The sequence below is a fragment of the Notolabrus celidotus genome, chromosome 23, assembly GCF_009762535.1.
Source record: "Notolabrus celidotus isolate fNotCel1 chromosome 23, fNotCel1.pri, whole genome shotgun sequence".
NCBI lineage: Eukaryota > Metazoa > Chordata > Actinopteri > Labriformes > Labridae > Notolabrus > Notolabrus celidotus.
The window spans coordinates 26076951-26089874 of NC_048294.1; the positions used below are offsets into that span (position 1 = coordinate 26076951).

The 12924-nt window shown below is 42.9% G+C and overlaps 1 protein-coding gene and 2 long non-coding RNA genes across 4 annotated transcripts in view; all 3 read right to left on the minus strand.

The window, feature by feature from the left end:
- The window catches only part of LOC117807559, a 708-nt gene extending 64 nt beyond the window's left edge, over positions 1-644 (minus strand). Inside the window, exons 1-2 of the long non-coding RNA XR_004630000.1 lie at positions 526-644; positions 1-442 (exon numbers count right to left, since the gene is read on the minus strand). The exon at positions 1-442 is cut by the window's left edge and continues 64 nt beyond it. This is a non-coding gene — a long non-coding RNA (uncharacterized LOC117807559). The remainder of the gene's footprint in view (positions 443-525) is intronic.
- Positions 645-658: 14 nt separating this feature from the next.
- Positions 659-1531, minus strand: LOC117807557. The gene is made up of 3 exons (XR_004629999.1): positions 1152-1531; positions 787-823; positions 659-702 (listed from the first exon to the last, which is right to left on the minus strand). It is a non-coding gene; the product is annotated as an uncharacterized LOC117807557 (long non-coding RNA).
- A 4867-nt stretch (positions 1532-6398) lies between these two features.
- The window catches only part of serpinh2 (serine (or cysteine) peptidase inhibitor, clade H, member 2), a 38732-nt gene continuing 32206 nt past the window's right edge, over positions 6399-12924 (minus strand). Inside the window, exon 6 of one of the 2 annotated variants that reach the window (XM_034676054.1) lies at positions 6399-7700. In XM_034676054.1, coding sequence (XP_034531945.1) covers positions 7395-7700 — 306 coding nt within the window. In that variant the 3' untranslated portion in view covers positions 6399-7394. The remainder of the gene's footprint in view (positions 7701-12924) is intronic. The other variant, XM_034676053.1, reaches the window with a different exon arrangement.

The following is a 12924-nucleotide window of genomic DNA, read 5'->3' on the forward strand; positions in this document are numbered from 1 at the left end:
AACTGAAGCCACACAGTGACTCTACAAGATAGAAAGCATGGAATCAAAAGCATACAACAAAATAATGCATACACAATCAGTCTGGATATAATGTCTGCACACTGAAATAAATGCAGGCCAAATCCATACACAACAAATTAACAGACAAATTAATACATGCAGTAGCCTCCCTACAAGCTTGTATACACAATATACAGTGCAATTATAAGAGGTCAAATTAATTCAAATTTGAATATATATATGTCTCTGCCACTGCAGGCCATATATAACTGAAATTTAAAGCATGTTAACTAAAGTAATTCAACACATATTGGTCCCTGACCAGCCGACCACTGTCGTCATCAGGGATCACGGCAGGCCTACAGTGTACTCACTGGATCATCATCATCATCATCATCATCTGGCATTGGTGGCTCCAGCAAGGAGATAGTGCTGCCAGAAACTGCAAGGCAAACCAAAGTCAGATAGTCCAAATGGATGAGATATGAATGTGCTTACATCACATGTAAAGATGGAAGAAGGTACCTTGTATGAAGCGGTTAGCCTCTTGGGAGGGACATGCATTTGTTTCTGTCCCCCCAAGGATCCCCTCCAAAACTGGCCTGCCTTTATTTTGTGATAAGGCCATGTCTTCGGCTGGGGTGAGGGCGGTGGGATGTGACCCACCACCCGTTCTTTGTATTTGGCCTCTCTTTTTGACGGCTAAAACAGTACATCATTTGTGTGAGCAGGCACCTTCTGGGTACAATGTACACTTGTGTAAGTATTAGTCAGGGGGGCACTTACCATTCTGCAAGATGTTCTTGTATTTGACTTTTACTTGCTGCCAAGTTCTTTTTGGCCCAGTCATGTTTAAGCCACACACACACACACACACACACACACACACACACGCACACACACACACACATATATATATAAAGAAAGTTTCTATCTTGTCCTGTAAGTAAGTATATACATATATATACACACACACACTTGCAGGATAAGCTAGGAGAAACTTTATTTCTCCCAAGGGGAAATTAAATCAGAGAGTTATACAGTCTGATGAAGTTACATTTACACAATTTCAAACACATCTGCATCGATTCCACAACAATTTTAATTTAGTGATTATCAAGAGTGTAAGTGTGTACATGTGCACTACTTACGCATTCAGGCGATCTGCAATGGTTTCCCAAGCTTTTTGGTGCTGTTTAATTATTGATGCTGTGTTGCCTTTCTTTCTGATTTGATCTTTCACCTCTTCATATGCTTCCATGAGGATCTCCGCTTCTGACGGTGAAAAGTATGCCGCACGCGTTGCCATGGTGAATCAGTGAATCTGCGATCGATATCTGGGGTCTATTTAAGGAAGCCGCGTACGCGCACTTAGCCAGGATTGGTTTCCCCTGGCTTGATGAATCCGTGTCTGCTCATCCTGGCTTGGTCTTTGTGCAACCGACTGAGCCTGGACGCTCTTGTTTTGGATTGGGTGAACTCGGCTCAGTCATTTATCCCGGATATCTTAATCCTACTTTCATGCAACAGGCCCCTGTAGTGGCAAGAAAAAAATTAAGTCTTGAAGGGAAATTGAATGAAATGTAAACTTGAAGATTTTAACCCTCATCTGAGTGGAAATGTGCTTGTTTGTGCGGTCTTTAAAAATGTCAGAAAGATGTCTTTCTGGTTCAACAAATATGTGAAACATTTCTGTTTTCCATCCCATGCTTGTCTCTTTCTTTGACCTATCTTGAAGAGCAAGGCGAAAATGGTCGGGCCCCTGAAGCAGCCCTATCAGCAAGTTGACCCCCAGCCGAACAGAGCCACTTCTATGATTCCCTCTAAAAGGGTAAGTACTGTAACTGGTGTGACTCTGCTCTGAGTGCTCTTTCGCTGTCTCACCCTTTTTTTTCCTGCTCTGCTTGAATTGTGCAGGAGTTGAATCCATCATACGCCGCAGCAGGGAAGACACAAAGTTCACGGTCCCTCTTTTATCATGTTTTATTTAAAAACAAAGATTAAACATTAAATCCTCTTCAAAGCTTTTCTGTGTGAGCGGAGGGGAAGCTCTGCGATTGGTGAGTGTCAAGTTACACAGAGATCACAATGCACTTCACCTCAATTGCCTGTTCAAAATATTGCTGCTCCAGTGTGCTCCCGGACACAGTGTGTGCTGAGGAGGAAAAAAACGTCAACAAATACAAAAACACCAAGAGTTCAATGAAGAAGGTACATATTTATTCTGGAATATTTACAACATGGTGGTATAACACCATCTTGTGTTAATGAGCAGGGAACTTTGTTGTACATACCGTATCCTAAAAAAACAACAACAACAACACATCAACTATTTATAAGAAGAACAGCACCTTAACATAGACAAAAAAAAAGACAACAACTCTAGTGACGCTGATATCATCTACCACTCCTTTTTGATAAAGTTTATAGTTAGAGCTGGATCAGACTTGGACCAGCACTTAGTTATGCTGCTATAGGCTTAGACTGCTGGGGGTACTAACACACTGGGATCCTGTCTTTCCCTCTCTCTCCTCTCTCTGCCTGTCTCTTACTTTAACTCTTCCTCTCCCGTTAAAGTTACTAACCATAGACCTTGCTGGAGTCCCTGAGCTCCCTTGTCTTGTAGGTTCCTCTGGATCTCTGCTGCTGTGGACGTGCCAGACTCCAGCTGATACAACTACTACTGTACTATCCGTCTCACTACTATCATCTCTCTCTCTCTTTATCTCCCTCTATTCCTCTATCCAACACAGTCTCAGCAGATGTGTGTCAAACATGAGTCTGGTCCTGCTGGAGGTTTCTGCCTGTTAAAGGAAGTTTGTCCTTGCCACTGTAACTTGCTAAATGCTGCATTTAGCTGGTCTGCAGAAAATGACCCTACCTAGATGAGCATGTGTCTGTGTTTCCTGTGCTTTATGAATGAACCTGCTGCTACTGATGCTTTTGACAATTAACTGTTCACTAACTCTAAACTTAGGAGTCACCTGGAGATACTTCAATCAATATTCAGACGGGTGTTTAATCTGGCTACCCAAAAGAGACTGCAAATTGTAGTTGAGCTATTGATTTAATTATATCTACATCCCTCCCAGTGTTATAACAGTTCAACTAAAAACGAACTAGCTCAAAGCCTCTTCTGCTTAAGTCTTCAATCATTGACATTTCCTTAATACATGAGTCAATGTATTCTACTATGGAAGTGTAAAAGCCAAGAAAATCTGCAGCTTTGAAAACGTACAAATAAACATATAGCTCTACAATCTACAACCCCTGATATCTAGATAAAGGATTCCACTTTAACACCCCAAAACACAGGGAAAATCCCCTAAAATAAAATGAAATACCCCCGTCCAACCCCAACACGGTCTAAGCAGATGTGTGCCTAACATGAGTCTGGTCCTGCTGGAGGTTTCTGCCTGTTAAAGGAAGTTTGTCCTTGCCACTGTAACTTGCTAAATGCTGCATTTAGCTGGTCTGCAGAAAATGACCTTACCTAGATGAGCATGTGTCTGTGTTTCCTGTGCTTTATGAATGAACCTGCTGATACTGATGCTTTTGACAATTAACTGTTCACTAACTCTAAACTTAGGAGTCATCTGGAGAAAAGAAAGGCAGGAAACTCATTACATTTCTATTTTCAAGGTTTTATTTCAAGGTTAGCTACTATTTATGTCAATATTTATTACGATAATGGGTAAAATGTACTTTTTTTAGATTTAAAAAAACATTCTGGAAGACATCTCGCGACCCCCACTCTGGGAACCCCTGATCTAGACCGTACTCTTTGTTCTATTATTAACAAAGACCCAACATCATAGAGTGGTCTAGACCTGCTCTTTTTGGAAAGAGTCTTCAGATAATGTTTGTTGTGATTTGGTGCTATAGAAATGAAGATTGATTGATTGATTGATTGATTGATTAATTGATTGATTGATTGATTGATTGATTGATTGATTGATTGATTGATTGATTGATTGATTGATTGATTGGTTGATTGATTGGTTGATTGGTTGATTGATTGATGGCCATAACAGTACACAAGGATAAAAACTTGAACTAAAAATGCAGCTCAAAAGCAATTCAAACATGTATTTTTGCAGTCTTCTTGTAAATTATTACATTGGCATATAAAACCCAGCCTCCCGGGTAGATATCCTGTGCATACAGCTGCTCTCTACATCACTAAGAAGCCTTTTTTATTCGAAGTCAGATAATGTCAGGCTACCTGTGAGCGGATGTGGACATGCATGTGTTTGTTCGTGTTCTGAACTGAATAAAATGTGAAGGTGAACCAGCAGGGAGCTGGTGTTGGAATGAGCAGGATTGATGTGCTCACAGCAGACAGCCTCGGATCCATCACCGGCCCGTCTAAATTGAGCTCCTGGGTTTATTCAGTGCAAACTATACCTGCAGTATTGTGCCCTTTACAAGTCTCTGCAGCACAGAGGCCACTGCAGAGAGGTCATTGTAGTAGCTTTATTCACACACAAACGCACAAGCCACCAGTACATGAACACACACACATACACATGCATGCAGATACTGTTGCTGAGCAGACCTGTGCACAGGGCTAAATCAGGGTCAAGGCTGTTACATTGAAGTAATACAGGAACTGAATCGTTATGCTGAGCGTTAGACGGACCAGCTGTGCGTCTAGACGTGGAAGCTAAGCACCATGACAGGACAGATGTAGCACATTTACATTTTTACTTTCAAGAAATACTGTAAAGAACACCAAAGTACCTTCAATGGTTGTGGCAACAAATGTCATGAACATAAAAAATATACAACTTATGAAAAGAGTGACATGGAGGTACTGCTTCGTACTCCCTTATTCATCCAATTTCAGTCTAAGTTTGAGGAATGGATGACACATTCTGTATTTGTTTGTTTGTTGGGAACATCAGGATCTGTGTTGACAGAAATGTTGCTGCTCTTCTAGACACCGGTAGCCTGTCATGCCCTTTAAAATGCAATAACCGATGATCCCGGTTCAGGTCTCGTAATGTGCTTCTATTTCCCAGGACCAGTTCACTAACTTTCCCCAGGACTGGTTCATTAACTTTCCCCAGGACCGGTTCACTAACTTTCCCCAGGACCAGTTCACTTACTTTCCCCAGGACCGGTTCATTAACTTTCCCCAGGACCAGTTCCCTAACTTTCCCCAGGACCGGTTCACTTACTTTCCCCAGGACTGGTTCATTAACTTTCCCCAGGACCAGTTCACTTACTTTCCCCAGGACTGGTTCATTAACTTTCCCCAGGACCAGTTCACTTACTTTCCCCAGGACCGGTTCACTAACTTTCCCCAGGACCGGTTCCCTAACTTTCCCCAGGACCGGTTCAATAACTTTCCCCAGGACCAGTTCACTAACTTTCCTCAGGACGACTAGTTCACTAACTTTCCCCAGGACCAGTTCACAAACTTTTCCCAGGACCAGTTCACTTACTTTCCCCAGGACCGGTTCACCAACTTTCCCCTGGACCGGTTCACTAACTTTTCCCAGGACCAGTTCACGTACTTTCCCCAGGACCGGTTCACCAACTTTTCCCAGGACCGGTTCACTAACTTTCCCAATGACCGGTTCACTAACTTTCCCCAGACCGGTTTATTAACTTTCCCCTGGACTGGTTAACTAACTTTCCCCAGGACCAGTTCACTAACTTTCCCCAGGACCTGTTCACAAACTTTTCCCAGGACCAGTTCCCTAACTGTCCCCAGGACCGGTTCACTAACTTTCCCCAGGACCGGTTCACTAACTTTCCCCAGGACCGGTTCACTAACTTTCCCCTGGACCGGTTCATTAACTTTCCCCAGGACCGGTTCACTAACTTTCCCCAGGACCAGTTCACTTACTTTCCCCAGGACCAGTTCACTAACTTACCCCTGGACCGGTTCGCTAACTTTCTCCAGGACCGGTTCACTAACTCTCCTCAGGACCAGTTTACTACCTTTTCCCAAGGACCGGTTCACTAACTTTCCCCAAACAGCTCAGAGTTTAGACAAACAGCTCCGTCTGACACCCAGAGCCGAGCTCCTCTGCGTGTACATACTACACTTCAGCCTCCTCTGCTCCGGGCGTCCCATGGTCCTGATGCCCCGGAGACTACAGAGTGATGAAACTAATAAATGATAGAAGTCCTGATTCTGAAGTATGTTGTGACTCAGCACTCAGAGACCATTGTAAATGAATCATTTTCAGATTCTGGAGTTTTGATGTCTTTAGATTCAGAGTCAGACGGCTCAAACATGCAGGCTGTGAACTCTCTCTTGACCTGTCAATCAAAGAGTTAGGCCACGCCCACACAGTCCTGAGAAATGCTCAGACCTGTAAAATAAGATGTTTTTGAACAGAGATTTTTCAGAGTTATGGATGTTTATTTTCCCTCAGATTTTTTTGTGAAGTTTGATTACACATTACATTTTGATATTCTATATGAATTTTAAATATTCTCTTTATGTTTCCAGAGGCTTTAAGAAACAAAACAGACAAATGGAAATCAATGCCTCCTTAAAATGCTCTAATCGTTCTTAATATCAAGTTGATACATTTCAGTCAAGCTATGTCAGACATGTTTGTATCCAGTGACACAACGGCGTCATTGATCCCTGCTGGTATTAAGAGATTAAAAGGTTCCCTGCCCTCTCCGTGTTGTTGACAAGCCTTGTGACTCATTACGGCCATTAGCATCGAGCTTGCTCATCAATAAGTGCTTGGCTGACCCATCAGTCTTCTTGAGACGCTGCCCAGGGGACCCCGCCATAGATCCCTGCCAGCTCTGAGAGTCTAAGAGCTGCCACATGGACACCCTTGATCTGTCGGGTCAACGAGTCACACGCAGACAGGATCACCTGCCCCGCTGTTTGACGGGGCGGCTCTAGTCTCACTGCCAGCCTCTCCTCGTGGAGTTCTTTGTTGATGCGGCTGTAAGTGTTGTGTCAGAGTAACCACTTCTGCCTGTCAGCATGGAAGTGTTTGGCAGTGCACTCTTGTTTGTCAGTCTGCTTTGTGTTGACTTGATCATTGAGACCCTGACTGTGTTTGTGAATGTGTGGGAGCACATGTGTGATGCAGAGAAGAGGCAGGGAGCCTCGACAAGTTTCTTTTTTCTGTGTCTGTCAACTTCAGTAATGTCTCCTACTGTATTTTTATTTAAGTATGCCATGTAGGTGTTAGTGTGTGTGTGTGTGAGAGTGTAAGTGTCGGGTATGGCAGTGTCAGTGTCAGTCAGCGTGAGAGGATGCAGTGTCAACGTGTGACAGCCAGCCTAGTCTGATGTGATAGGCTGCCACAGTGAATGACAATGTCTCGACTTAGAAGCCAGTGTGTCGTCTTTAAGAGGGGCATCTCAGAGACAAAGTCAAAAATAACAGAACAGGGATTTATGTCATGTTAGAGTTCATCATGGAGGGCTTCCCCTTCTGCATGGTCCAGAGCTCCCATCAGCAGCAGGGCTCCGGTGAGGTTGTCCCTAACGAAGATGATGAAGGCATGATCAGCGTAGAACAGTTTGGGCTTCTCTATGTGCTCCTCCTCAAGCGCTGCATCTCCTTTCCCAGCTGTAGCAGTCAGCTCCAGAGAAGCCCAGTGCAGGACTCCACCAAGATACAGCTTCTCTTTGCTTTTGTCCGACACACCTGAGAAATCGGCCGACTCCGGGTCCCAGGCGTCGCTCAGGCCCAAAGCGGACAACTGTGCCTGAAATCAGAAAGCACAGAACTAAGGTTGCAAAATTCTGTGAATTTTCAAAGTTGGAAACTTTCCATGGGAACAAACGGGAATACACCAGGAATTTACTAAAGTGAAGGTTGGCTCTTAACCCTCCTGTTACACTGACATCTTTTATCCTTGGGGTTAATTTGACCCCAGCATTTTAAACCTCCAGAAACTGATTGTTACCCAGGTTTATGTGTCAGGTACTTTATGTTTATTTGTTGACTACCTAAATAAGTCTTTAAATAAAATATATTTTCAGCATAAACACAATTTAAAGTGTTCAGAAGGACTTTATCTGTTAAACAGAACATCAAACTGCTGTGAGTTTGTCATGCTCTTGTCGGCCCTGCCTTGTTTCTATGTTATCAAAACGTATGACACAGGACTCATCATTGAATGTCTTCAGAGACATGGTGCCTGGAAAAATATTATATCTCAATCTGAAGGTTGGCGGTTCAATCCCAGCTCCTGCAGTCACATGGGGAAGTGTCCTTTGTTATAGTGACCTCAATATCATCCAAAACAACCAAAACAAATGTGTGTAAATGTTGATGTTTCTTATGTTATATACAGCTAAAACAGACTGGGGTCAAATTGACCCCAAGGAACGCTGATGCATTTTGTTTTTTACAAGAAATTGGAACATATCAACATTTTAATTTTACATTTCCAAGTTGTCCCCATTAAATTGGGAAAAGTCATAAAATATAAAGCCAAAAAAATGATGTTAGTCATTAATTTAGAGACATTGAATGGGGTCCAATTGACCCCAAGGATGATATAAGGGTTAAACAGGAACTTAATAACAGCTGGGGAAAATATATTTTAGCATAATCCTGACTAAAACAACCAGATTTCATCAACTACAGTTGAATATCTATGCTATTCCTCAATCACATGCACATAGCACACTGCTTACTGCAGGGCTATTGAGACCACCCCCCTACATGCACTGTGCATTCCTCCATCACATGAAGCACAGATGATTTCTAGAATCCTGCAGAGGCTAGGCTTGAGAAGCTTGAGGGAAGATGCTTTTTGATTTGCATGTTTAACTCAACATTCCTGTTTTTGTTCTTCAATGAAATAACTGACTGTTCAATAAAATATTGAACACTTGATAAAGTTCTACTTATAAAAAAATCTGTTTTAATTGTATTATTTTGGATGGATGTCTGCTTATAACAAAACAAACATTTATGCTTGGATATGATACCTTTCCATTACATTACCCTCAATTCACAGTTTATTCCAAGTGACAACCTCCAGTCCAAAAATATGAGTCCAATGCGGAAGTGTTATAAACTGCAGTTCATCGAGGATTCGCTTAAGGCTGGCTCCAGAAGTACCAGAAACCACATACACACCAATTCAAAGAAGACAGCAGAAATAAACATGTTCACAGCCTGGTTAAAAAAATTTGTGTACTCTGGATAGGGATTTTTTCAAAACGCAGCAATTTTTAAGATATTAAGATTATGAATCTTCCAATGAGAGGCACAGCTGACTTGATTGACAGGCAGGAACACTGTAGCTGTTGGCTAGGAGGCTCAAAGCCCGCCTCTTTATGACCCAATCACTCAACAGCAGCAATATGGCTCCTGCTGCCGATTGGCCTCAAAACAGAGCTTCAGAAACAGATGGGTGACGTCACAGATACTACGTCCATATTCATCAGTCTTCAGTCTATGATAACTTCCAATAAATTCCTATTAATTCTAATAATTCCCATGAGAAGTTTCCAATTTGGAATATTTCCAAAATTCCCCAGCTTAACTTCCCATTGAAATTTACCGGACATTTTCCACCCCTTTGCAACCCTACACAGAACAGAGTTTATGAACTAACCACAATGTTTTTATTTTCAATCTTGCAGCTACAAAACAGAGAGACATCCTGTGAGAGTGTGTGAACAACAAGCTGCCAGGACACTGATCAATTATGCACGCAAGATGACCAAACAACAAGTAGGAGGCAAAGCACATTTTAAACTTTCATGACGCTGTGACCTTCAGGAGCAGGAGACGTTCACTGTCCTTCCCAAATGTGATTAACTATAAATACACCCTGCAGAACACTCAATCAGAAACATTTCTGCGGGAGATTTTCACACCGATGTTTATTTACTATAGATCCTCCCAAAAAAAGTGAAGATGGAAAAGAGGCTGACAGTTGCCCTTGTTGTAAGCTGGCAGAACAAAGTGGGCGACAGGCAGAGAGGATTCGGAAGGAGGAAGCAGAGGATGAATAATTTAAGAGTGATGCCCCGTGACCTCAGCACCTCCTTTGTTTTGCCTCTGATATGAATTCCACAGAAAGTCGTCGGCATGACAGGTAGTTTATCCTCCAATGGCAGAGGGCCACTCACAGTGACAGGCTTCCGCAGGGGCCAGATGAGAGCGTGTGTGGGTGTGAGTGTGTGACTGTGTGAACTTGCGTGTGGATGTGCCGAGGGGGCCACGGCTCGAAGAAAAGTTGCAGAGGGAGATGAGTGGGTGGAGGTATTGTTTTTGAGTATTGTCTGAAGCTCAGTTGATTAAACACTTTAATGGAAATATCTCCTCCAGCCTGACAGAAGTTTCTGACAGAATCATGGGATGGGCTGTCTGTGTGAGTGGAAATGCTCTGTGGGTGCCGCCTGGCTGACTCTGGATGTCTTCTCTTTTTTCTTCCCAAAACCACATTGTTAGAGCTCTGCTGACTTCACAAAACCACATGCTAATGGACAATTGTTCTAATCCATAAAGAATGTCTGCTTCTCCACTTAAAGGTTGCGTTGGAGTGGATCGTGTCAGCTTATGCCTAAACATGAAATGAGTAGATGTATATAGAGGTGTAGGCATCTGTCATTCCCATTCTAGTGTTTTCATGCAAAGCTCCCCTCCTCGCAGACACACACACGCACCACCTTCTGCTCTAATGCACTTTTATTGTCCTCATCCATTATTCCTCCTCTGTTCCTCTCTTCTTCCACCCGCTACCACTACATCACTGTCTTCCTCTGCTGCTCTGCCACTCGCCTGGCATCCCCATTCCTCATCTGCCCCACGTGCCTCTATTTTATCCCACTCCGTCTCCCTCTCTCTGCTCCTAACTCAGTCTTTTTCCTCACTGCCTCATCCTTTATGTCTCTGACAGGCCAGTTCGCCCCCACATGCAGCGCTCTCTCAACTTCTCAATCTCCATCGGCAATCATTTAAAGGTTTCTTTTTTTCCCTGCTCTTTATCTAACAAGGAAACAGAAACAGGCTTGGGTGGCAGATTCCAGAAATTGTTGAAGACAAATGTGTGTGAAGAAAAGCAGCTGGTTTCTGTCTCCACATGTTGGTAATGTCCATCCTTTCTCAATCTCCTCTCTTGTAATCTTTGAGGTGCTGGTTTACTTCGCCCATTGTAGTAGAGGGACCTCTATAGGAGCATTTTGACCAAGAGTTCCGGGGTCTTTTAGCCCCCAGAACTACTTTCACCTGAACTGAAAGGTTCCTGTGCCCCCATTGTTGTCTGTGTTTCAACCGCGGGCTGAAGTCCCGGGGAGATTGTGCAAATCAGGCCAGTGACTTATGGAGAAAAAAAGAGTAAATGCACTACACCACCAGACCAGTAGAGGGCAGTAAAACAAAGAGGAATGCCATTCATCACAGATGACACCATAGAAGCAGACGGACAGGCAGGTATCCTTACACACCCGCCGTGAAATACACTGGTATATGTTAATATAAAAAAAACTCTACTTGGACTGTCACCTCAGTATCTATGTAGCCTGTTACAATCTGCACCTTCCACTTACAACACACGTTCAGCTGACCTGATCCTGCTGAAAATCCCCAAAACACATTCAGTCAGCACTCAGTCATCATTTCAGTCTGCTGTGCCCACAGACTGGAACAATTTACAGAAAACTTTTAAACTGGTCCACTACATCTCAAAATCAGCCTTCAGGAACTCTCTCATGGACTCCCTTAAACACACCTGCTCCTGCTTTTAATCCTTTTTAATCCTGGACTCCTGCTGACGCTGTACATTATTTGCTCTGTTCTGTCCTGTCATGTTTAACTTGTCTTTTATGTTTTTACCCTTGTGTTTTTTTTTATCATTACTGTTATCCCTGACCCTTTACCCCTCAGATATCTGTGCCTTTTGCCTGGTCGTCACTGGAAATAAGAATTTGTTCTTAATGACTTACCTGGTTAAATAAAGGTTAAATCAATAAAAATACAAAGTACCATTATGAGCAACACAACAGTTAGCCTGTTAGCATGAAGAGACTCAGCTGGTCTGTTTTAGATGGTGCTATATTTCATCACAGATGGATTCACTGAATCAACACGTGAGAGGAGATAAGCGCGAGTAGCAAAGACGTTTCAACACGGCTTTAAAATCCTTTTGAACTCAAAAAGCCGTGGCAGAGATCGGCCGGTGTTTTGGTTTAAACAGCGACCCTGTTAACTGGAGACTTTCAGCCGGATGCATCCCTCATAAACATCTTTAGACGATCATTAAATATCTGATGAGGATATTTTGAAATCTTAATAAAAACTAAACTAGTTTGCATTCCCAGGAACTCCCTCTGTGTTTCAACAGCTGTGTAAACTCCACAAACACTGACACGTTCAGCTGAAGGTCTCCAGTTTACAGGGTCACTTTTAAAACCGGAACACCGGGAGAGACGCATTCACGGTGGGCTGAGAGAAGACTACTGTTACAAGCTGCTAAATCAAGAGAATCACAGCTTCTTCTTTTGAAAAGTACACACACATACAAAAAAGATAGAACAAATCAAAACTAATGAAAGAAAGAGAAATCAAGAGAATCACAGATGTGTGTGATGTTATTGTGGACGGAGGGAGGAATAAAAACACTGCAGTTAATCTACCAATCAGACACGTTCAGCATTGCAGGTCCTGCCCCACGAAAGTCCCGGGACCTTTGAAAAGTACTACCCCCCCTAGCCGGGGCTGAACTAAATTCAGATCCTTGGTCCACCGGACGAATTGCACATAGTTCCAGGGTAAAGTTCCTCCGGTCGAAAAACACCTTAAGTAGAATATAAATAGCACTAACATACCCCACATGACCCAGCCCTCCTTTATGACTCTCTCGCTCTGCTTGTTAAGGATAAAGCACCTGGTTAATTTTTACTATTTGATGCTAAAACATGTTTAAAAATTGAAGACCCTGTCATTGCATGCTGGGAAAGAGAGTACGG